Below are 26,567 nucleotides of genomic sequence, written 5' to 3' on the forward strand. Positions count from 1 at the left end.
ATCTTTTTTATCATCATCATCATCATCATCATCATCATCTTTTTCTTCTTGGAAATTTTTCTGGACATGTTCGTACAAACGCGTGATAAAACGTATCCTCTTGTTCCTCTTCTTCTCCCTCCTCCTCCTATTATTGGCTCGCATCTTCTTCTTCTTCTTCGTTTTTTATGACTTCTTCTCTCCTTATCTTTGTAATTCACCCAAACCAAATTGTTGTTGACTCGGTACAACTTGTTGTTGTGTATTACCGGAGATGCTACACCGGACCCCATGGTGCTGCGCCACTGTCGTCGTTGAACTTTGTTGCAACCCGTTTTGGCTCGGAGACATGCCTGAAAGGAAACAGAGAGAAAACTATATGAGGGAGGGATTGGAAAGAGTAAGAGACAGAAAGAAAGAAAGAAAGAGAGAAAGAAAGAGAGAGAGAGAGAGAGAGTGAGTGAGAGAGAATGAGAAACCAACTACGAGTTTAATGTATGCAACCCCCGTGTATACACGCTCGGTGGGGAATGTTTCGGGCTTGCTGCCAACGTTACGAGAGACTCGATCGTTCCAAAACGTTATATTACACACGTTCCTATGTTCCTTTCTTGTTTGTTCATACATTTGTTGTCTGCGAAGAGAAACGATATTTTTGTTTATATACATATATGTGTGTGTGTATATATATATATATATATGGTATATATATTTCCAAACGATTGATTGTACGTTTCTTTCTTTTCTTTTCTTTTTATTTCTTTTTTTTTTTTTTTTTACAAGCGAAACAATAGGGAAAGTATATGCACTTTTTTTTTTTTTTTTTTTTTTTTGGAAGAGATTATCACAAGTAATATAAGAAGTTGAGAAATGGATTATTATGCGATGATATTATTACATTTATATATCGGTTAAATTTAACACTAGATATACCATCATTTTTTTTAGTATACCTATTTCTACTAAAAATGCTTTTTGAGGCTTCCAGTCTTTATTTATTCTTACAAAATCACAAAAAATGTTTAATAATAATAATTTTAATAGATAAATGGATGAATAGACATTTTAAAGTAATAAAATGCTTAATTATTTACAGAAATCAAATGTTACATGAAGTTGAAATTTGGAATTAAAATGGTCCGACTAGTCAAAATGGCTGATCTGGTATATCTAGTGTTAAATAATAGATAGGGTCGAATATACATATACACATACATATATACATATATATATATATATGTTAAACCAATCAACGATTTTAAAATATAACTTTGATACACCTTTGAAGTTCAATCTTTAGTAAATTATAAAATACAGCACTTTTTTTTTTAGCAAAATCATATTTTCTTTCTTTTATATTTTTTAAATAATTTATTATAAATCTAATATATCACAGTCGACGATTTCCAATTTTCGAATGGCAGCATAATCTCGATAAATATCCATATATTAATTTTTACGTTGCAAATCTTTTAATGAACTACTATTAATTTTTTTTGAATCTAAAAAAAAAAGAATGATAATAATAAGAAATTAATTAATCGTAGAGATAAAAAAAAATACACACACACGTTTTGAAACTTAGTCAATCATTTGCAAAGATGTTCGTTTAAATGAATGATTTTTATTTCTTTACAATTATTATAATTACCTGTGGGTGTTTTCTCACCAGCCGACATTTTGGAAAATGCGGCCAACGCTTCCGGAAAATTCGGTGGTGTTGCTGGTGTATTACAAGGTGTGATCTGAAACAAAATAATAATAATAATAATAATACATTTTGTATATAAATATAATTAGTAATTCGTAATACACGAACAAATGTAAAGATTAGAAAATATTTTCAAATGTAAAAACTTCCCTATTTTTAGTCCCTAAAAATATTGAAAAAGAGATTCAATGTCTTTTTAATATTAAATACACATGGTATTCAATATTTGTCAATATTTTGTACTATTAGGGTTGTTAATTTATTGTTTCGACATATCGTTGGAAAGAATAAAAAAATAATAATTCAAATACAAAACTGGTTGATCTTATAAAATGTTATCTTCTATACGTGTATCAATTTTCAATCATGATTAGATTTCATTTGTAATACGATAACATATTGTTAAATCGACCGTGTTAATATAGATATGTATATACGTAATTGAATTGAAATTTTTATTAAAATTATTAACACTCTCTCAGAATAGATTGGTAATATTAAAATCATATAAAAAAATAATTACATACAGTTTACATGCATGCATGCATATGTATGTAAATATATACTCGTGTTGTGTTTATGCATACACAAACAACACGAGTATATATTTTCTTTATCGGTCAACACAATGTGTTGTTAATAATAAGATAATAATCTCTTACGTAAAAAAAAGCAAATAGATAAGAAATTGAATGAAAGGAATAATACAGAAATCTTTTTTTTTTTTTTTTAATCAAATCAGAGTAAAGGAAAAATTTGTTAATGTCCGGTGTTAAACGGTGAATATTATCCTCCTATGGGTGGAATGAGGGTGTTTGTCGTATGAATGACAAATAAATAAATAGATAAATAAATAGTAGAAATGAAACACAGTGGAATTTTTAAAAGGAACAAAAAAACATAATCGTGTTGAGGGTATTGCTAGTTAAAGGTCGTCGACATATACACACCGGATCCAGAACGTGACGTCAAGAATTAGGTGAACGACGAACATACAAACAAATGCACACACAAACATATATACGAGTATATTATATAAAGAAATAAAAATACGGAAGGTGCACACATACATACATATTACAAATATACTACATACATACATATACGTATATACGTATATATGTATTAGTTCGTTTTCTAATAAAACCTTGTGAACTAGTTAAGCACACAACGTTAAAACGATAAAACTACTTCAGTAGTAAAACAAATGTGGCCTTCTATCGATCGTGTTAATGTGTAACGAAAGAGATACTTTATATCAGTAGTTCTTAACCGTACCCACTCTCATTCTATCTCTTTTTATTTTTATTTTTATTTTTATAATTATTTTAACCAACACACAACACACATTTATCGAAGTGAATTTTAATGGAAACTTGAGAGAGAGAGGGGCTTTTTCTATTCAGTGGTTTTCAAATGGTTTTCATATACTTTCTATTTATATTTTTATATTTTATTGTCACGTATTTTTGTAATACTTTTTAATACAACATAATTAGTCATATGATTAAAAATAATAATAATATTTAGATAGGAATTTAAATTGAGAAAACTGCTGTTTCAGAATGTGTTCCTGTCAATTAAGATATTTTTCTAATGTGTATTTGTTAATTATTTATTTAATTATTGAAACGTTTCAACATTTTTCATATTGAAATGATAATCTGTTAAAACTTTCAATTTTAATTAGAAAAATTTTCATAATAATAATAATAGTATATAATTTTGCAATTAAGGAATATATAATTGAGAAGATGATTTGAACGAAACATTTTGAAAATAACGAGACGAATATATTTGTTGAATATAATATTCATCAATGATATAAATTTACCGTATAAATAATTACTGCAAAAGAGAGTATGTATAAAAAAAAAAAAAAAAAAAAAAAAGAAAAAAGAAAGGAAAAAAAAGAGACAGTAATAAAACAAACCATATCGAAATTTTAATTGCACTCTGTAAAGCTAATGGTAGGTAGGTAGAGAGAGGTAGTATGAATAATGGGACAAATTTTTGAATAGAACAAAGTGAGAGGAGACAGAATGCATGCGCACAAAATTGCATCCAATGAAAATACATAGTCATGAATTCACCCGATACAACACAACACAACACAACACACCGGTTTAACATTTTACAACGCTTGCGCAAGAAAGAATCTATTCAAACATTTTTTTTTCTCTCCTGTATATTTGTGTATTTGTTTCTATGTTTGCGTGTGTGTGTGTGTGTGTGTCTATGTATTTATTAAAAGATGCAACGCAGCAGTAAGAACATTAACAATGTGAGGTTTATAAATGGAAAGTTAGAATTTCAAATGTTACAATAATAAATTTTAATTATGTTTATAGAAGTATTATAATGATTAAAAGAAATGTTGCACTTCAAAGGAAAACAAGAATAATTGCATATTATTTATTAATTTTTATTTACTATTATTAATATAATAAAAAAATATATAACATGTAAATAATAAATGTAAATATTAAATATAAATGTTTTTTATTGATTATTCAATTACTCATTATTGAGAAACATTATTTTATTTTTGTTTTGTTTAGTTTTTATAGGAATTGAAAAAACTCTTAGAATTATATCAACTTATGTATTATTTATCGGTTTTAATTATCTGACATGGCTTTAAGAAGAAACACAAACGGATGTGTCGAACGATAATTATAGTTTTATTGACTATCTTCTAAGTAAAACTTTTATTGACAAGAAGCCTTGTATAAGAAATAAAGATATATATAGATAGATAGATAGATAGATAGATAGATAGATAGATAGTTAGATAGGTGAAAATTAAAAATAAAAATAAAAAAGGAATAAAAATCGAAGGACTAATCGATAATAAGTTAATATCAACAATGTTTACTACATACATCACACAGTGAAGAAAATTTTAATCCAATTCAATTATTATTACTTTTCTTTTTGTGCATTTCCTTTTACTTCAAACGTGAACAATAAATTTGATGATAAATACAAAAAAAAAATATCGGCAGATAAAAAAAGAAGTCATAATTGACGTAATCAATAAATATCATTTTATTTTTGTATTTATTTGAAAAAAAAAACCCGATTAGATATATCTTTCTTTTATATTTTATCGCGACACTGATTTACAAAGAATATAAATAATATTTTAATAATAATAATATTCATATATATTACTATTATAAATTAATATATGCACAACTATAGTATATGTACAATTTTCTACACAATTTTGTATAAAAGATGGAGGGGGGGGGGAGATAAAAAAACCGTTTTTGTTTTTAATATTTTTCTTTCACATTTTTTTCCCTCCCAATTTCTGAATGAATGAATGAAGGGAAAGAAACGGATTACATAGCTTTTCGAGTGTCGAGATTATTTTCAACACACATTGACTCACACTCTATCTATTTTATCTTTCATTTTCTATCTCGTTTTATTGTTAGTCCAACGTTCTTCTGACAAAACATTCTTTTACAAAATATTTAATATCACTTTATCTATCTTCTTTACATAGTATATAACATAGTATAATGTAATTACGTGTAGAGACTACATTTCAAATTAATTGATTTTTATTTCATTTCCAATGAAATAAATACGAAAGAAAATATAATAATTATTATATATTATAATTATTAATATTATTATTTATATTCTTTTTATTCTTATCTATATATTATATTCTCTCTTTCTCTCTCTCCCTCTCTATACATATATAATATATATATATGTGCAATTCATTGATATATTGAGAGAAATTTCTTGTCATGATTTTTTTTAACATTTGCATTAGCATTTGCATTTATATTTGTATTTGTATTTGTATTTGTATTTTCCTTTTCTTTCCCAGACATAAAGTTGTTATTTTAGTGATGGCAGAGTATAGATTGGCGATTCCGATTATAAATAATTCATAGGGATCTTGGATAGCCCAGAAGGAACATCGATATGCAAGACGAACGATGACGGAATTGGTGGGAATAAATAAAATTTAAAAAAAAGAAAAAAGATTCCTCTTTTTTCCCCTCACTCTGTGAAAATGCGAAATGTCAAAAAAAATAAAAAATAAAAATGAGATAGAATTGGACAAAAAAAAAAAACACTTAATTAGTGTTCTAATATAAGAATATTTTTTTTGTTTATTATTTCTAACATATACAAGTTGACCTACCAAAATAATTATTTTACCTAATTGAAAACCCATACACACATTTTTTCAACATATAAAAACAAATAAAAAATGTAATTAAAAGATAAGTATCGGTAATTTTTATAATTAAAATATAATACTATTAAAAAAGAAAAAGAAAAAACAAAACAAATGATAAAATTACAATAATAATAATAATAGGATGAAAAAATATGTAATAAAACTTACTTGACCAAATGGAGTACCAGCACCCTGAGCACAAGAAGGTATTGCTACTTCTTGAAAGAAAAGACTGAGTGCCATCTGAAAGCAAGAGTAAAACAAAAAATATGATAATAATAATAATAATAATAATAATCAAAATATCAATAATTCAATAATTATCAGAGAATAAATTCATTCTATCTTTTATGATTTCAATGCCTAACATTAATAATCTGTCCAATTACATATTTTATAATGAATATAATTTCAAATAAAAATTCTATTTTTTTTCTTTCACTTTATTATAAATAAATAAATAAATATATATATATATTCTCTGCAATGCGACTAAGTAAAATGCAATTGATAAGGCGCGTGTCTTCTTATCATAAACAAACACCATCACCAAAAGGGTGCAAGGAAAAGTCAATTTAACAAGTTGTTTTTCAACTAAATTTCTAACTTTACAAAAATACGAAATAAAATTTCTTATAAGAGAAGAGAATTATTCGAATTTGTGCCAAAGATCATTGATTCAGAAGATTTTCTTCGTCACTCTATGTCATTTGGCAAAACTAAATGTCTCTTACGTTATAACAAATGTCTCCTCTATCAACCACCCTCCACCCCTTTCCCTTCTTCTCTTCTTTTCGTTCTAATTTCATCTACAACACACCTCTACTCTAGTAAATAGATAAATACGTACATCCGTATGCATAGATACACACATACACAGATGCATGGTTAATCTTAAAATAACAAATAGGAATAGTATGTATATAGCGCGTGCTTGCGTGCGTGCTTGCGTGCGTACGTGCGTGCGTGTGCAATCTAAAAAAAAATAAATCATTAAGATTATACCTTTACTATATCTAATCAATCAAAATATTTATATATTATTATTTTACAATATTTTCTATTTTTTCGTATCTATTTTGAGTTTTTTAAATGATCAAATTTTGAAACAATGTTGCTTTTATAATAATCATTATTATTATTTTAATTGTAATTATACCAATTATATGTTCTTCTTTTTATTTGTTAAGAATTTCATAGAAGAAAATAAAACAGCATTCGAGACGTGTTTATAAATCATTGTAATTTAAAACGTTTGAATGAAAAATGAAAATAGGAGACTCATACAAATAAGATAAAAAAACAAAGTTTATAAATGAATCACAATGTATACGAGAACTACATTGAACTTTAACTCCTTATGAATAATAGGATTACATAATTGAAAGACAAATGGTAATAAATAGTTAGTCAAATTATCATTGCATCATTATTCTATCCCTATATTAACTTGTTTCAAGTCTCTTCCCTCATCTATTTCCTCTCTTTTTATTAGTACACATCTAAACCCTCGTTGGTTAGTTTTTGATCCCCTACTTTCATATCTTGTCAAATATTTTTTCTTTTTCCTCTATGTATTTTCTTTTATCATATCATTCTTCCCACAGTCACATATATATAATATACGTTTTATCATTCTGACATAATTTTTTGTGTTTTTTCTTCTGGTTTTCCTATATCCGACATTATTTTCTTTTTCTTACTTGTATTTATCATTCTTCATATAAAAATAGTTTTTCAAAAGTCCATTTTTATCGTATTAAAAACAATTTTTAATATAATTCAATTTTCATTCATCAATCAAACATTTGGAATCAAATGCTTTTGTAACTGGGGATTTAAATCATTGAACTGAAAAAAAGAAAATATTGTAATTTTATTGATAAATATATTTTAAGTTTATTTTGTTCACTTTTTTAATAAAGTTACTTTTGGAATATTCCTGTACATTGTTCTATCAAACAATTTATATCAATGAGAGATAGGTTTATTACTAACAAGATGATTTCTTTGTAACACCGCGACGAGAAAATAAAATTCTCTCTGCTTGGATCTTCTTCAATGCCAGATGTTGTTGAGTTACTACGAACTTGTCGTGGGAAACTAACTTTTTAGATGGTCTCAAACCAAAATAATTAATGTCAGAGGACACATGATAAAGTTTTTTTTCTCTTATTCTTTGTAATAAAATTCTTTCTATTCTCTATTCTTTTGTATATACTTCGTATACGTAATATCAAATATAACCACGTGTTTACCTTGAAATTTTTTAATAGTTTCATACTTTTTTTGTATTATCAAAATATTCTTCAAACTTATGAATGAACAAATGGTTTCTTTTTATCATTTCATTTATTTATTTAAAAATATTGTCCCAAATTATGAAAACTCGTTGAATAAACGTTTTACAAATATTTCTTTGATTCACTTGCATATTGTTCTTGTATAATGTGCACGTGTATGCAATTAATTAAGAATATATTATCTTTATTAGAACAAAATCTGATATTATTATTTATTATTGAATAAAAGCAAAAAAGATGCTGTAAGAAAAAAAAAAAAAAAGAAAACAAGAAATATACCAGACTTCGCCTACAGGATTTATTAGAACGTGTGTGTGTCGTAATCTGCAGTTAAAAATGCATTAGTGTGCAAACCCGGAGAAAGTTCCCAACCCAAATTCAACGAATGCATACATACACACTTTATACTTCTTAAAAGATCTTCAGTTTTTCTTAATTCATTCATTCGTTTTCTTATTACGAATAATTAAAGTATCTTCGTTATCCGTATAATTAAGATGACATATAAAAAAATAAATTTAAATTGGCTAATTCATTACCTCAATATTCCAATTTATTATTTTACTCATTGTTTTCCTTTTTTCTTCTTCATTCAATATTCAATATTAATCATTAATTAATAGTAATAACATATTCATTAAGTAGGTGTTGTTATATTGACATTCAAATTCAAATTCAAATTCAAATTTCAATTTCAATTTAAAAGTAAAATTAATTAATTAATTAATTAATTAGGTGCATATATATATATATATGCATTATATATAGTTGTTTAAGATGTTTGGTATTTCTCTCCCTATCTCTCTTTTTCTCATGAGAATCAACGAACCGATCGATGCATCTCTCTCTCTCTCTCTCTCTCTCTCTCTCTCTCTCTCTTTCTTTCTCTTCCTCTCTTTTTCTCATTCGTTTTCGACGAAGAGCTACCACAGGTAGACGTCATTCCACTCTTACAACATTCTCCAGAGTAAACAAAGCCGTAACGTGCACGTGCACGAGTTCTCTAACTTGTGATTAGAACTTTTTCTCTCTTTCTTCAAGTGCATCGACTTGAAAATACGATAGAGAGAGAGAGAGAGAAAAAGAGAGATAAAGAAACTAAAAAACTTCTAGTAAAATTTATCAATTAAAATAAAATATCTCAATTAAATATCAATCTGATAAACAATTGTAATTTTCTTTTTTTGTTTCTTTTTATAAATTAATTATCGTTCAACGTAAACGCATTTCATGTAAATATTATATATATATATATAATACTATGAGAAGAGACGGTGATTAAAAAAAATTACTTAACATTTTTTCTTACTGCCATTTTTATGAATGGACTACAAAACGTAAATATATATACATATATATAACAGTGTGTATATAAATGACCGTTCATTGACGTGTGTAGTAAAACAAAAACATGTAGTATTTAATTGAGCATTGTTTTCCAAAGTAAAATACAGAAGATAGATAGAAACAAAAATAGAGATAATAATAATAATCGTAAGAAATAATAATGATAATAATTAAAAGTAAAAAAGTTCGCATGTTCGATAATATTTCACGGTAAAGTACTTATATATATAAATCATTATCTATCTACCTATCTATCTATCATCTATCTATCTATCTATCTATCTATCTATCTATCTATCTATCTATCTATATACATATATGTATATATAATAAGCAGGAAAGCGAATGGAGAGAGAGAGAGAGAGAGAGAGAGAGTCGCCACCGTTCGTCGTCGTCGCCGTCGTGTCGGCCATTTTCGCAGCTTTGTTTACGTACACGAAGTGGCATCGAGCGGTGTACGCGTATGAAGTAGCAAGAAAGAGATAGAAATAGAGAAGGAAAGTGGTAGGGAGGAAAAAAGGGAGAGAGAGAGAGAGATAGAGAGATAGAAATAGAAGATAATAATAAATAGAAACAGAAGTAGAAAAAGTAAAAGAAAAATAATAAAAGCAGAAGGGGAAAGAGTTCAACGATATAAATATAAATATAAATATAAATATAAATATATATAAAAATAAAATACAATTTGGGTAAATGAATGTGAATGAATATGAAAGTTTAAAGAGAAAAAGACAACATTTGAATTTACCTCGAATTGCCAATGAGTAGCCTGTAAGAATTGTCTTGCTTGTTCCCTGGCACAACCGGCAGCCAATACGAATTGATTGATCATCACTTGCTCGCGAAGTGGGTCCATTTTTCTTCCTTTATATATTTGTTTTTCTTCCCTTATTCTCCCCCTTCTCTTATCTCCTCTTTTTTTCTAATCTTCCTATATAATAACGGTTTATTTCTTACTAACTTATATGTATGTATACGATTCGAAGATTATAGAAATTTAGTAAGGAAACACACGTCGTGATATGAAGAAGAGAGAGGAAGTAAGGGAGAATTTAAAAAAGGAAGTTCGAATGTAAGAAAAAAAACACTATCGTAAATGGGGAAGAAAACACGCGAGAAACGCGAATACCGGCTTGCTACGCGTCCGTCTTTTCTCTATCTATCTATCTATCTATCTATTTATCTATCTCTCTCTTTTTTTTTTATAGAGAAAGGGATACGTAATCACTTCGTTTGTTCTCTTCTCTCTCTCTCTCTCTCTCTCTGTTTCTTTCTTTCTGTCTTTCTTTCTCTCTCCCACTCTTTTTCTTATTATCCTTCTCCCTCCCACTCTTAAGATTAATTAGTCGCACGATCGAAAACTCCTCCTACGTTTATAATAAAAGGACGCGAGGAGTACCCGAGTACCGGCAAGCCTCTTGTTTTCAAAACTAAACTCATCGCCGACGGCCGATCGACGACGACGACGGCGACGGCGTCGAACTGCGACGAAACGTGAGGGACGAGGAAAGATGACGTCACACATCGGCGGCTCTTTCTCCACCAGCGTGCAACCTCCCCCTTGTTTGGGGCCGTTCCATTTACCGTACCGACTCTCTCTTTCTCTCTCTCTCCCTCTCTTCACTCCTCGCCCTTCTATCCTTCTCTTCCTTTCTCCTTCTTTGTTTTTTCTTCTCTCTCTCCTCTCACTTGCATCCTTCTCCCCACCACCACGCCTACCTAACCCTTTCTCTCTCTTTCTCTCTTTCACACATCCTTCGTCAAGCTACGATCGATTATGCGTTCCTTTTTATATACATATCTATATATATATATATATGTATGTATGTTTATGTAAACAAATGTATATATTATATATATTTATATGCATATGAATTATTTTCATTATATCGATTAGAGATATTTATTTTTTTCTTTTTTTTTCATTTTTCTGTTGATTTATTTCAATATTCATTATGATTGGTCGAAACATTTAAGCGCCATTTTAATAATGTATTTGAAAGTGCATACTCGATTCGGACTATCGATCCTTTCATATGTATTATGATTTGATGTTATACGTGTATGTATATATTTGTATATATATGTAAATTGTGATATATAATTATCGTTTTAATTAATGATTCATAACTTAATTTGTTTTATCTACATAGATAGAGTGCGCGAGACTAGATTTGCTGTGTTTTCTTAAGCCTTTGACGTAGAAATATCAAGGCTTTCGCGAATGACAGCTAAAGTTTTAAGTGTTTACTGATTTGTTGAAATGGAGAACGAGAAGGAAGGGAACGACGATTATTATTTGGAATTATCTTCTGATCCTATTAAGTTTGAATCGGTTAGCAGTCTTACTAATGTTTTTTTCGATGATTCCAAGCAGCAAGTGAGTTATTAACGCTAAATTTATTCGATTATTGTACGTTGTTTCATTTTCTAACCTCTCTTTGTGTTTTTGTTAAGGTATTTGCTGTTCGTTCTGGGGGTGTCACTGGGGTTTTGGTCAAGGGACCTAATCAAAATATAATATTTAGAATGGAGGATAAAGGTCCAGTGATATCCATCAAATTTTCTCCAGATATGAATATACTTGCTATACAGCGTACTAATACATCTGTAGAGTTTATGAATTTTTCTCCTACACATGAACCTGATGGTATTGAATATTCACAGTCTTGCAAGGGAAGGACTGCAACAATATTAGGTTTTGTTTGGACGCATGGCAATGAAATATTATTTGTTACCGATCAAGGAGTAGAATTGTTTCAAGTAAGATTAATGATAACAGTTAGCATTATTATTATTTCACGATGTGTGATACTAGTGTTTTATTATTATAGGTTAATCCAGAGAAACGTTGTACTAAAACATTGAAATCTTCTAATTTAGTGATCAATTGGTTTGTATTTTGTCCTAAAAGTTATTTGGTTTTATTGTCCACTGGTTCGGTAGGAAATTTAATGCAAGCATTACACGTAACACCTGGCAACATTCAAAAATTTACTAAATTTGAAAGTAAGTTGAACGATAAGACCTTCTGTGGTTTTTACATAATATAGAACTTGTAGATCTGTATGGGAGCCATTTCAGTGGAACCTAGTACAACCAAACCGGGAAAGCTTGCTGTCTCAGAAAGAGACGTAGCTTTAGCTGTTTTGTATGGGACACCTTGTATTATTGTTTTGCGACATCAGGCAGGAGCTAATCGTTCTGTTGCAACTGCATTTGTCTATGTATATACTATTCATAAGTAAGACTTTTATTACAAATTTGATGGAATTAAATTAAAAACAAAAAATCACACCATTCATGTAAATTATATATTGTAGGATGTTAACAATTAAAAAAAGTCATATTCTTAAGCTCGATGCCAGTGGACGATTTGCTATTAATGTTGTAGACAATCTTATTATTGTTCATCATCAGGCATCAAAGGTATATATTTTATAAATACAGAGTTTATATATGGTTATATTGATTATTGTTTGACTGAGTGCTATTATTTTTTATAGACATCAATGATTTTTGATATAATGTTACCTGGTGTAAGTGATGGTACTGTGGTACATCATACTAGTGTAGCACCAGCAAAATCTATTAAACCATACAACCTTGTTGTCCCAGGTGCTACTTTGTCAGATGAGTTGTTACAGCCTTGTCAATTATGTATCCTTTTAAACCAAAATTTCATCATTTTTTATTGTTTTATAGATTCGAAATATATTTTTCTTATTATAGTATAGATTCACCTAATTGGGTAGTATTTCAACCAAATATAGTAATTGACGTTAAATTAGGGTGCTTATGGTATGCTTTTATAAAATTTTATTAAGTGACTTTTATTTTATATTAGATTCATATTAATATTTCATATGTTTATTTATGTTTTTTATCGTTTACAGGTACATAGAATTGAGATTGGAAGTATTAATTAAACTTATTAAAGACAAAGTTATATTAGTTGAATTTCTTATGCAAAGATCTAACGCTAAACAAATTTTGATACAAGTATTGCAACAATTTATGACAGAGTTGCCAGTAAGTTTAATGGATATTCCAGCAATTTTCGATAAAATTAATCCTGTATATAGAAATTATCTTGAGAAGGAAATGCAGAATCAGGTGAATGAATTATAATTGTATCAAAATATTGAACTCGTATTTTTGTTGATTAAGCAATGTTTTATTAATATTTGCTTAGATGGGTACTCCTCTTCAGAATAATACCAAAAATGGTAACACTACTACGGAGAATTATATGTACAAATTGAAAATTGAACAAAGCGATATGTATAGTATCATTTTACCTAAATTTCCTGAAAGTACAATAGAACCAAAAATGATAGTATGGGTCCTCCTAGAATATATCAGGTATGTGCGTTGAATAATAAATCACAATCGTCTCAATTGTTATATTTGTTAAATTATATCTAATGCATTATGGAAAATGATTAGGTCTTTAACAGAACATGGAATTCCTGTAGAACATTATTTACATGAATTAGTTATTACAACATTGGTGCAAAGAAAAGCATATTATCAACTGCATCAATTACTGCAATATCATGTTGTAGCTGATTCGAAACCTTTAGCTTGTTTATTGCTATCATTAGAAAATCTATATCCGGCCGCTCATCAATTAGCATTGGATATGTTAAAACGATTAGGAAATGCACACGAAGAAATAATCGAAGTACTTTTGTCCAAGGGTCATATATTAGCTGCTCTTAGGTAAGTAAAAAAAAGAACTATCAAATTATTGCAAAATTCTTTGATTTCATTGGAATACGTTTTAGATATGTCCGTTCAGTCGGAATGATAGATCAGGTATCTGCTCGAAAATTTTTAGAAGCAGCAAAAGCTTCTAACGATGCTACTCTCTTTCATTCAGTCTTTAAATTTTTTGAACAACGTAACTTAAGGTTACGTAATACAACAGCCTTTACAAGGGGTGAACATTGTCAACCGTATGTTCAACATTTTAAATATTTATTTCAAGGGACTGATAATGGATGCAATTCCGATACAAACTCTAATGTCACTACGGTCTCATTATAAGATTGTTACTGTGATCTCTTGTAATCATAATATAAATTTCTGTATTTAATGATGGTATGTATTTTAAAAAAACGTAGAGGAGTTTCAATAAAGACAAATTTTGATAATTTCATTTTTAGTACTATGAATAGAATATCAATGAAATGAATAAAAAAATCTAATTAAAGTAATCCATTTAAAATGACTTTATTGATATATTCAAATCACTTTTGTCTTTTTCTTAACATTTCATTAATAAACATTGTACAATATTGGTTTTGTTACCATATAGCTCTCTTATTTGATTACCAATATAGATAAACTTAATTTTGAATTAATACAATATACGTAATAATATGTTCGGATAGATTGTTATATACTAAATGAAATAATTCAATGACATGAAATTAATACAACATTAATTTTATAATGTATATATGAGTTGTTCAAAAATCAAAACGATTAACTTTACTTTTTAATATTTTTGATATTAAATATATATTTGCTTTATAATAATGCTTAATATCAATTAATGATTAAGTTTTTTATTTATTTTTTTTATTTAATGGAGTTAATCGATTTGACAACTGAATGACTCATTATATATATGTACAATAATTTCACCATTTAGACAGATTTACTTGAACACGCTTGAGCTATCAGAAAATCCCGATGTCACCACAATGCGTTATGTAAAAATACAAATTCAAGGATTTTTCGGTATAATTTCAAAGTATATTTCATAAAGGAACATTTGAGATTTTAATTAAAAAATTAGAAGCCCGTCGATTTATATATTTAAATATATAAATATATATATATATATATTTTTTCTTTCTAATTAGATAGAATGAAATATATGACAAATGAAAACTTAATTATAATTTTATTTATCGTTTTCATTTTGAAAGATTAAATATAGTCTTCACGACATGTGCAAAGAATCAGTAGGTGTGCTTACATTTAGAAGTACAGCAAGACATTTATTAAAATTGGTCGAAGATGATATTCTTCTTTTCTTAATAACAATATAATATTATTATTTTATTTATTTATTTATTTGTTTTTATTTATAATTTACGCTGTCTTTTTTATTAATCAAACGATTCAAAATCGGTTTATTTGTATTAATATTTCTTAAGCTCGATGATAAATCAGTACTTAACGGTTTACGTTTACCGTTTTTCTTGGTCCGTACTTTGAGATCATTTTTTATGGTAAAAAAACACGAATTAAAATCGTGTTGTTTATTTAAAATTAAGCAAAGATGATTCGCCGATTCTGATTCGATTAATTTTATTAAAAACCTTGTCAAACAATTCTAATCAAATTGTCCTCTTTTTTTAGAACTTCATACTAATCTAATAATAATTAATGTCGTTTCAAATGACATTTAATTATTATTTAATCATTTCTTTTCTACAGACACATTTTTGACAAGGTAAGACAGCGTGAGAAAAAAAATTAATTATTATAAATTCTAATTCATTCGTTTTACAATCATTTTTAATTGATACGAATTTAATCATTTTTTTTAAAAGATTATCATTTTCCCTCCATTTCATTTATTCGTTCATACGCCGAATTTCGACCAATCAAAGACATCGTATTATTAGTTTACCGACAAGTTACGGAAATAACCGAATCACATTTTTAATCGTCAATCCTTCGTAACAACTTGCAATACATTTTCTATTTAATTAATTATCATTTTAATTATTATCGAATTATATTTGTTATTAATAATTCTGGACGAAATTTGTTTGACACGAGTGTTCGACAAGATTTGATTTACTTTTACAAGAAATAATAATTGTCGCTGATAAAGAGAGAGAGAGAGAGAGAGAGAAAGAGAGATAGAACGATGCAGTTTCTTGCAAGATGTCAAAAAAGATAAGTCGTACTCATATTACAATAAAATATTACAATTAGTGTTTTCAATATTCTTTTTTTTTTTTTTATAGCAGACAGATATAGTAAAGACAGATAATAAGTTCAATTCAGTTTGCGTGAATATATTTTTGTCTTTATATATATAATATTTATCAACGAACGCGCGAAATTTTGATTTTAAATTTCAGCCAATAAGAAACTTCATTATTCTGATTAAAAATATGGCGGACAATTTGAAATCACAAATATGTTAGTATAATGTTAATTCGTAAAGAAATGTTTTTAAAATTATTCAATAAAGTGAATTATTTTCAACACGTTCGTTGATAGCCAATAGGAATGTTCTTATTTCTTATTTTTGTTTATTATTATTATTATTATTATTATTATAGTAATAATTTGTTTAAATGACAGGTAGTAGTTTGCGTAACATAGCTTGCGTCTTAAAAATTGAATTTCTTTTTTTCTTGTTTTTTTGATTTGTAGCTTAGCCTCTCTCATTTACTTTAAATATTATTAGAGAAATATAATAGCTTAATTATTATTTATATACATATATAATAATAATAATAATAGCATAGATTAAACATTTAATATATATAATATATATATAATAGTATTCGATATAGATATAATACTAGTGTATTGCCAGTTAGGTCAAGAAAAAAATGGGTCAAACAAAGAAAATTATATTCCACTTCATTTACATTGTTAATTTTACCATTTATGGACACTGGCATTATAATAGTATATATATTATATGTATAATATATATATAACAAATTTGTTCGTAATCCCGATTAATTTTATATTGTTTTACTTATTGTTATATTTTTATTTATACCCGGACGATCCGCTTGTTTTGCGAGGTTTAACTGACGAATATTAAGAACAAAGAAAAAAATCAATAAGTTTACATATACATATATATATATTACATTAAGAGAGAAAGATAGAGAAATCGTATGAGATAACGAAGATCTTATTGGACGACAGTTTTACTCGTAATTTTTACACAAAGAGGTGAGATAATCTTTTTCTTCTTTTTTTATTTTTTATTTCTATAACTAACTTACAATTATTTTCTTCATTATTCTAATTTAATTATGATTAATTTTTCATTGATTAAAAACGAATACACACGAAACAGATCGCGATATTTTTATTTATAATTACAATATATAGAACGTTTTACCACGTATTCGTTTAAGCGTATTCGTGATTCGTCAATGAGATCATTGTACATGTATATCTCTCATCGACGACACTTTTAACTCATCTTATTTTTTTTTTTTTTGTTCATTTATTCATCAGCTTCTTCGAATAAACATTTTGTTTAAATATGGGACGGTTAATTATTAAATATATTTATGTGCTTTTATATATCTATCTATATATATACTTTATTTTATTTTCTTTTAATTTTACGCGTTAATATATCTTGGAGAAGTTTTATAATAAATTTTTCATATATTTCTCGAGTTGAAAATGTTTCACACTTGTATTCTTAAATTCAACTTGACAAATAAAATAAAAAATAAAAGATATAAATAATAAATTAGAAAAGAAATTGTTCATACACACAAGTATATACACGTAACATCGAATATTTTAATATCTTATAAAAAAAAAAGAAAAAAAAAAAAAAAAGAAAGAAAAAATGATCTCGCCAAACAATTCTTTTCACCATTTAAATTTTCAATGATGCAATTTTTTTCCTTTGAAATTTTTCTTAATAGGATTTAATATGATAACGAAGAAGAAGAAGATATCTTCAAGGTGGACAGAATTATTATCGCACCGTATATATCACTTAATCTCATACGTCATTACCATTTACTTTACATACTCAATGTAATAATTATAATAATAATATTATATTTCTTTTGTAAAACAAGAAAGCGCTTGTTATACATAATCCGTTTGGATTACTAAGTAAGCTTTTTCTTTCTTATCATTTTTTCAAATTTCTTTTTTTAATTCTGACTTGTTTCTAGTTTCCTTTTTACCTACTTTTATCATATATATATATATATTTAAAATGAACTTTATCTTTCTTTTATATGTTATAATTTCATTGTTTTAATTTATTTTCTTTAAATTTAAAAAAAGAAAGAAAAAGAAAAGTCGGAGAACAAAATTTTCCAACCTCAGGTTTAAACCAAATAAATTACTTTGTATTTTAAATTAAAAGAAGTCACAAGAATAAAAAAAAAAAAAAAAAAAATTAGAACAGGATTTGTGTTCTCTCGTTTTATCCCATTTAATATTTTAATTAACCTTTTTTTTTTTATCTATTATTATATTATTTTATATTATTTTTAGTATTTTTATATTATTATTTAAATTATATATATAATATATATTTTTATATTATTATATAAATTACATATTATTTATTTTATAATTTATTATATTTATTATAATATATTTTATATATATAATATAATAATCGATTTAGATTATTTTTATATATATTTAGGAATAAATATATGTAATGTTGTTTTATAAATTAATATTTTCTTTCTTTACATTACTTTATACTTTACTTTACTTTACTTTTGATTTATTTGTTTATTTTTCTTTTTCTTCTTCTTTTGTCATTTTAAAATCATCTTTAAGAGATGTTGCAATCTTCCGCATGTGAGTCTCGAATTTGTTGTTTAGTTTTTCTTGAGGCACGTCTGATCAAACTACGACTACGTGGTTTGCTTTTGACTTCTTCAGTTGCTGTTGAAGGCATCACGTTGACATTTTGATTTGCAATCGATTGTGGTGGCTGAGGACTTCCGGAACCGGCACTTCCGGATCTGCTACCAGGACTGCCGGATCTTCAGAAACATATTTTATTTAACTAAATAATATATTTTCCTATTAATTAATATATAATAATAATTTTTATTCGAAGAATAACCAAACTTCAAATAATTTGTAACAACAACAACAACAACAAAATAAATATACAAATTGTTAAAGAAAAAAGAAGAAAGAAAAAAACATAAAACAGATTGAATTAATAATTGTTAATGGTGAATAGTTAAAAAGTATTGATAAATGATTACAATATAGTATATTTTGTAGATAATTAAAAGTTCTTGTAGATTGCATAATAGGGGGTTTGAAAAGTTTTCTTGTTAGGTTTAGAAAAGAGAGGGGCGAGCAGCTTTGAGATTAGTTGATCACCTAAATGGAAATACATTCTTGTCGAGTGACGTATGATGTGTACAATAGATCGCAATTAAACGGAAGTCTGCGAATGAGAGGCAGTTAAAACTTCTGATTGAAATTCCGAAAAAGGATTTTCGAGCGTGCGCGTAGTAGACTTCCATGTGTCAAGGTAAATATAATCAAAAACAAAATAAAAACAAAAATTAACACTTTTAGAATGTAATAATTACCTTTTATAATATATTATATTATATAAATACATATTATAAATTATATTGTATAATATAATAAAAAAATATATAACTTATATTACATAATATAATAAAAAATGTGTATACATTTATATTTACAACGTAACGATATATTTTTTTTTTTTTTTGCCAATTATAACATTTCAACGCGAAATATAAAAGAAGAAAAATAAGAAGAATAAAGAAAAAAAAGAAATAAAGCGAAAGTAGTACGTCATCGTTGAACTAGTTGCCAACCAGTTTTTCGAGGATCATATTGGCGTGTAAATTGACACGTTTGTTCAAAACTGTGTAACAATGTGTTTCTACGTTGAAAAAAGAATCGTTAGTTACAAAAATCGATCCAATTCAAAATCCAGGGATTGAGGGATGGGGCTGAGGATTGGGGGGGGGTGTTGTAACAAAACGTTGTATTGTTTATAAATAAAAATAATAATTGATGATGGTATACCTTCGTGAACCATAAGCTGAACATCTTCTTCTCAATCCTGACTCGTCAGATTCTCCGGTTGGATTTTTTGGTACGATTCTAGAAAGTGTAACGAAACACCTAAATATATCTTTGATATTGTAACCATCTTTGGCAGAACATTCCATAACTTTGGCTCGAAGTTTTGGTAATTCACAGAATAACCATTCGCTGACATCTTCTATTGGTACTTCTCTTCGTGTTTCAGCTAAATCATATTTATTACCAGCAACCACTATTGGTACTTCCTATATATTAAATTTATATTGCATTATTTCAATATAATATTTATATAATTATATTTTATTATTTAAGTAACAATTTAAATAAATAATTATTTTTGCCTGGTACTCAGTATTAAAAAAAGGAAAAAATGTACCGACCGCGAATATGTTTAATTAATACAGTATAATTAAATTAGATTTTAATAGTTTGTTATATTGTTATCTTTAGATACACATACACGGATATACACATAAAGCATTTGAAATACATTTTAGTATGAAATTATTGTAATACCTGAAAATCTGTACGTTGTTCTCTAACTTCCTCGAAACATCGTTTTACACATTCGAAACTGGGTGATGAAGTAATAGCATAAACGAGAAGAAAAGCATGAGCTGTGGCTATACTCAATCTTCTCATAGCTGGAAATTGCAAATCCCCTAGAAATCATGAAAATATATTTCCATTGTCGACAAGGAAATCTCTTCTATTGTATTCAAGATTAATAATTCATTCATTTTTTGGTATAAATAATTGAGGTAACTTTTAAAGTAACGTTTATTCGTGCAAAACACATAAAACTCTTTTCAGATGTATTAATTCATGCTTCAAATGAACGATTTAATAATTTTATGGAAATATACATTTATTAATTAATATTCATTAATATTTATTCTGGAAAATGGCAAATATTCTTGGAAAGAAACGCGTGTATTATTAACATATGTTTTGGAATAAATTATTTAATTATTTTAAATTTCAAATAAATAAAAATTCACTCCGTATATTTTTTTTTTAAATGTGCTATGCGTTGAAAGAGAAAAACATGTGTGCAAATTGCACAAGTTAAAAGCAAGTTTCGAGAGAATGAGACGAATGTGTAGTATCAGAAGTAAGATAATTTATTATTTAATATTATTATAATATTATTTTTCCTTTTTTTAAATTATTTATTTAATAATAATAAAAATGCGCGCCTGTAGGAATGCAACCCTTTAGACACACTTTGAAAATGCTGCTTGCGTGCGCCATCTGTTGGAACGGAATTTTTTTTCAGTCCAAACTGTTTATACACGCGTGTATTACGGGTTGCCTATCTTTCGGGTGTGTCTGGAGGGTTGCATCTCTACAGGCGTAATGTTTTTAAAAATAATAATTAAAATTTACTAATTTTAATTTTATAATTAGTTATGCACATATGTTTTATGATCACCGTGCAACACTTATAATAAATGTCAAATAGTTTCTTTCATTTCTACTCACCAGTAGTATCGAGAAGATCAACTTTAAGTGTGAGATTTCCTAGAACACATTCTCTGGAATATAAATCTTCAACAGTTGGCCTATATCGTTCAGTAAAACCTTGTCCTAATAAACGTCGTATAATGGCGCTTTTACCAACAGCAGCGCCACCTAATACAACCAATCTGATTCTTTCGTGATCGGCCATGTTGTCGATTCGCCGACGGTGGCCTTAACCGACGGCGTATTCTTTTTCTTTTCTTTTCTTTTTCTTTTTATTTTGAACGATTATTACTAGCACTTTACCACAATTCAGGAAAAGGACATTAAACTAACCCAAAGAACGTTATCTTTTGCTTTTACCAATCGAAAGGAAATTCAATGTGGCCGGCTCGGAAAAGAGATTGCTGATTCGATGTTAATTCGATTTTTTTCTTCTTCTTTTTCTACTTTAATACGAGAAATTGATCGATTGATCGATCTTCTGAATCAAGAATTTCTTATCTACAATTAAACTGAATTTCTAATTTACTTGTCTTCTTCTTCTTCTTTTTCTTCTTCTTCTTCTTCTTCTTCATTCACTTATTACACCAGAAGAGAATTCCTTGGGTAATATTTAAACTGAGAAACTTTTTTAAATTACTATTGGAAGTTAGTAGTCGAAGTTTGAAGAAAAACACAGTCATTTTCTTAGAAACTTCTTACTCTTTGATCAATTTGTAATATGATTAAAGAAAAAGACATTTTTCTTTTTTTTATCGGGCTTCAAATAATTAGGTTAATTGTAACTGAACATCTAATGAGATCTTAACAATAAAATTAATTATATATATATCTTCTTTTTTAATAAGGTTCTTCAAATAAAAACAAAACCTACTATTATAGCCAAAATTTTCTTTAATCAAAATAATACTCGATTAGATCCAAAATGGCTGACTCCATTATCTTATTTCATTTCTGCAACAAACAAATAAAGCACACACACAAACACAAACGTTTTAATTAAAAATTAAAATTACATAATTTGTATTTTTAATTAATCATTTTTCTACACTTGTTATCTCTTATGATATTCTATGGAAAGTTTAAATAAAAGCAGCTGTTTTATATTCTACCTTTGTTTCTATCAAACCCCCTCTCCCTCGCCCATCGTTTTTTTCTTCTCGAAACTCTTTTGGAAAGGTTAGGGTAAAAAAATAAAAAGGTAGAGAGTAATAAAAAAGAAGAAAAACCGAACGGTAGAAAAAGCGCTTAGTGACGGTGAAACGTTCTTGCAGTTTTCTTTCTTTTTTTCTATAGTCGTAATTTATCCAATAGTACATCGTCCTTTCCCTTTTCTTTTTATACCCAAGGGCATTATGAAAACGAACGGAAAAATCGTGGCATGTCCTAGTGAGAAGATTTATATCCTTGTATTACTCACGTATACATCGAAAAACTTTTTACCAAAACGAAGAAAAAAACAACTACAATAAAAAATAATCCAATCAAATAAATTAATATTTACAAGAAATGAATGTATAGAGAGAAACAAAAAACAACAAAACAGAAATTCTAAAATCTAATATATTATTAAATGAAATTAATTATTATTTATTTTATGTTATTTAGTTTCTAATTTTATTTCAATGTGTATTATTATTATAATAAGTAAAATTAACATATTTATTATATTATAATATATTAAAAATAAATATTAATTATTTTTATTAAATATATAATTATATATATATATATATATATATATATTTTTTTTTTACTCTCATTTGTATTCTAATTTAAAAAAAAATTTTTTTTCTTTTTTTTTCATATTCATATTTGCAAAATGTTGTATAGGGAAGGGGTAAGGGTGGAAGGAAGAAGAGAGGTGGCCGCATGGCGTATCAAAATCGTCGCGGAACGTCGGAAAATCGTTGCTCTTGACAGGTGTCTCGTTTTAAAGCTACGCTTTAATCACGAAACTCGTTAGCCACGACGAAAAGCCGTAATTGCGTCTCTCACCTTCTCGTTTTTACCCCTCACCTTCTTTTCCACCTTCTACTCCTCCTCTTTCTACTCTTCGTTCCCTTTCAACGTATATTCAAACCTCAACTATTCACTTTTTTTGTTCATTTTTTTTTTAAAAGTAATTGGTAGTAGTAGTAGTAGTAGTAGTAGTAGTAGTAGTAGTAGTAGTAGTGATTAAGATTAACTTGCAACGTTAATCTGTGAATATTTTTTTGATATTAATCCATAAATATTTTTTTGGTTAATTTTTTCTCGTGTAAAATCGTGTAAAAAGAAATAATTCAACATTTGAATGAATTTCATCTTTGATCTTTTTAAATCGTTGAATTAATCGAACACATAATTTCTCATTTTATTGTAAATTCAAATTAATTAATTATCCAATATAGTAAGCAGCCTAATAAATAAGTATGTAAGAAAAAAGAAAAGAAAAGAAAAGAAGTAAAATGAAATAAATAATCAATCAGCGAAACGAATCCTATGAGAAAATCTTATGGAACCAGGAGTGTATGTGGTATAAAGGGAAAGTTACTACGTATAGTACATACCTACATCCTAACTGACATCCAATTTCCATAGCAACGATGAAGTCAAAGGGAAATGCGAATTTCTCAAAATGTATGTATATATATATATATATATATATGTGTGTGTGTGATTGTGTAATTGTGAGAGTATGCGCGGTTTGCTACTTCACTGAAAAGGGCTTTTACCAAAGAAAATCTAACTAATAAATTATACTATTTATATTATTAATTTTGTTCTTCAATAATCAACAGAAAAATCAAATTATGATCAACAAATTGAATATATTTAATTTATATTTTATTTATTATTATATTATTTTTTTTAGTATATTTTACATATATATTTATATTTAAAATATAATATAATACAATAATAGTAATTATGATATGTTTCATTGTATCTACTGATTCGTTTAATTAATTATTATTATTATTTATTTAATTTTATAGAAAATGTTTTTTAAAATGTCTCTATGTTTCCTCACACAAAAACCTTTAGTTATATTTTTTTGTCTTTTTCTTTTCTTTTTTCCCCCCATTTAATTTTATTATCTCGAAGAAAATGGCTTACGTTCGAAAAGTATGGGCCTTTCTATTTCAATTAACGAATGTCGTATTGTCCTAACCGTGATTGTTTTCTTCCCTGTAAATGATGATGATTATCGCAAACACCTTTTCTTTAATTGAAATTCTTCCAATATTTTATTTAGAAAAGATAAACAAGGAGAGAACAATTTTCTACGCCCTATACGTGAAAATAATAATTATTATTTTGTATTTCCTTTTTTTAATTTTTTTTTTTTTTTTTATTTATTTTTGCTTTGCACTTTGTTCGAACAGAAACACACACACACACACACACACACACACACACACACACACACACACACACACACACACACACACACACACACACACACACACACACACACACACACACACACACACACACACACACATGCAACGCACACACACGTTAAACGGACTTGTCAAACAATAATTATTATTTTTTAAGAGATTTTTTCCCTCTGCCTTTTTAATGCACTTTGACATTTTTTTTCTGCTTCGACAATATATATATAAAATAATATTTAAATATATAAAATTCAATATTTCGCGTTCTATTAAAAATATATTTTATGTAAAAACATTTTAATAATACACAATTATCCACTCAATGTTAATTATTTTTTAAATGTTATGTTAACTTTTTTTTTTAATCTTCAAGGTGTCAACTTGAACGTTGATTCCTTTTTAATTTATTACAACAACAAAAAAGACCAAAAAGAGAAAGAAACAAAGGGAAGAAAATTTGTTGATGATTTTTCTCTTTGAAGATTCCAGACATATTTCGCGTCGAATTTCAAGCTGAAACAGGAATAGGAATAGCTTGAAATTCACGGTGAAATGAACACGAGAGAAAAGGTTGGATGCGATATTTTACGTGAATGTAATTGGAGGATAGTCTGGATCCTCGTCGTTCGTGATATTGTCAAAGGGTCCCTCCCTTTTATATTTCTACTTCGAGTTTCCACGTTAGTTTTATAAGATAATCATTTAGATTACGTTCCCCCATTGGATACCCCAATTATTTTCCAAATAATTCTATAATATTAATATAATATGAATAAATTTAAATTTTATTATTATTATTATTAGATATTTTCTTTATCATTATTACAATATTTGATAGTTTTTACAATACCTATTATACTAATTTAACAAATTATTTTTTATGACCTACTTTCAAATATATGTATAATATTCATTTATTTTTGTCTTCTTTACTAATTATTTAGTAATAATATTAATGTAATTTATATAATTATAAATGTTGATCTTTAAGAAAACATTTATCTCCACTGATTAGTACAAGGTTTTAGATTTAATATCAAATGTATTAATTCGTAATTAAGGTAAATCTTTACGAGTAATGCTATAAGATATAATTCAATAGAACTGTTCCTTAAGGACATTTAAACTATACTACTATAAGATAAATGCTTTATGTGGTTATACATTGATTAGTAATTTCAAGCAAAAGGTCAGATAGCTTGTTACAATTCTACAAACCTATATCTATATCTAATCTCTAATTAAATTGTCTTATATATATATAAATATATAAATATTATTGTATATAAATTAATTATTAATTAATAAATTAATTTTCAAAGCAACGATTATTTCTTTGCCAATAT

At 27.0% G+C, this 26,567-nt stretch overlaps 3 protein-coding genes and 1 long non-coding RNA gene across 4 annotated transcripts in view; 1 reads left to right on the plus strand and 3 right to left on the minus strand.

Annotated features, from left to right (window-relative positions):
* Positions 1-15: 15 nt before the first annotated feature.
* On the minus strand, positions 16-11,123 carry LOC107072544 (UBA-like domain-containing protein 2). Its single transcript, XM_015332573.2, has 4 exons — positions 10,302-11,123; positions 6,072-6,146; positions 1,631-1,724; positions 16-332 (listed from the first exon to the last, which is right to left on the minus strand). Exons 1-4 carry the CDS (start codon positions 10,407-10,409, stop codon positions 184-186), a joined length of 426 nt encoding a protein of 141 aa, XP_015188059.1. The 5' UTR covers positions 10,410-11,123; the 3' UTR covers positions 16-183.
* On the minus strand, positions 560-1,624 carry LOC149033372 (uncharacterized). Its single transcript, XR_016178973.1, has 2 exons — positions 993-1,624; positions 560-941 (listed from the first exon to the last, which is right to left on the minus strand). It is a non-coding gene; the product is annotated as an uncharacterized LOC149033372 (long non-coding RNA).
* Positions 11,124-11,459: 336 nt separating the features above from the next.
* Bulli (regulator of MON1-CCZ1 complex protein bulli) lies at positions 11,460-14,717 on the plus strand. Its single transcript, XM_015332571.2, has 12 exons — positions 11,460-11,615; positions 11,707-11,933; positions 12,011-12,316; positions 12,388-12,562; positions 12,638-12,797; positions 12,877-12,982; positions 13,060-13,213; positions 13,291-13,354; positions 13,450-13,669; positions 13,749-13,918; positions 14,003-14,278; positions 14,344-14,717. The coding sequence occupies exons 2-12, from the start codon at positions 11,817-11,819 to the stop codon at positions 14,603-14,605; spliced, it is 2,010 nt and encodes a 669-aa protein (XP_015188057.1). The 5' UTR covers positions 11,460-11,615; positions 11,707-11,816; the 3' UTR covers positions 14,606-14,717.
* A 1,810-nt stretch (positions 14,718-16,527) lies between these two features.
* The window catches only part of LOC107072557 (GTP-binding protein Di-Ras2), a 40,544-nt gene continuing 30,504 nt past the window's right edge, over positions 16,528-26,567 (minus strand). Inside the window, exons 2-5 of the mRNA XM_015332591.2 lie at positions 21,854-22,789; positions 20,885-21,030; positions 20,348-20,613; positions 16,528-19,308 (exon numbers count right to left, since the gene is read on the minus strand). Coding sequence (XP_015188077.1) covers positions 19,095-19,308; positions 20,348-20,613; positions 20,885-21,030; positions 21,854-22,040 — 813 coding nt within the window. The 5' untranslated portion in view covers positions 22,041-22,789 and the 3' untranslated portion in view covers positions 16,528-19,094. The remainder of the gene's footprint in view (positions 19,309-20,347; positions 20,614-20,884; positions 21,031-21,853; positions 22,790-26,567) is intronic.

Source organism: Polistes dominula, unplaced genomic scaffold, assembly GCF_049000335.1.
Source record: "Polistes dominula isolate Pdom_NZ unplaced genomic scaffold, Pdom_raw_medaka contig_27, whole genome shotgun sequence".
In the NCBI taxonomy this organism is placed as follows: domain Eukaryota; kingdom Metazoa; phylum Arthropoda; class Insecta; order Hymenoptera; family Vespidae; genus Polistes; species Polistes dominula.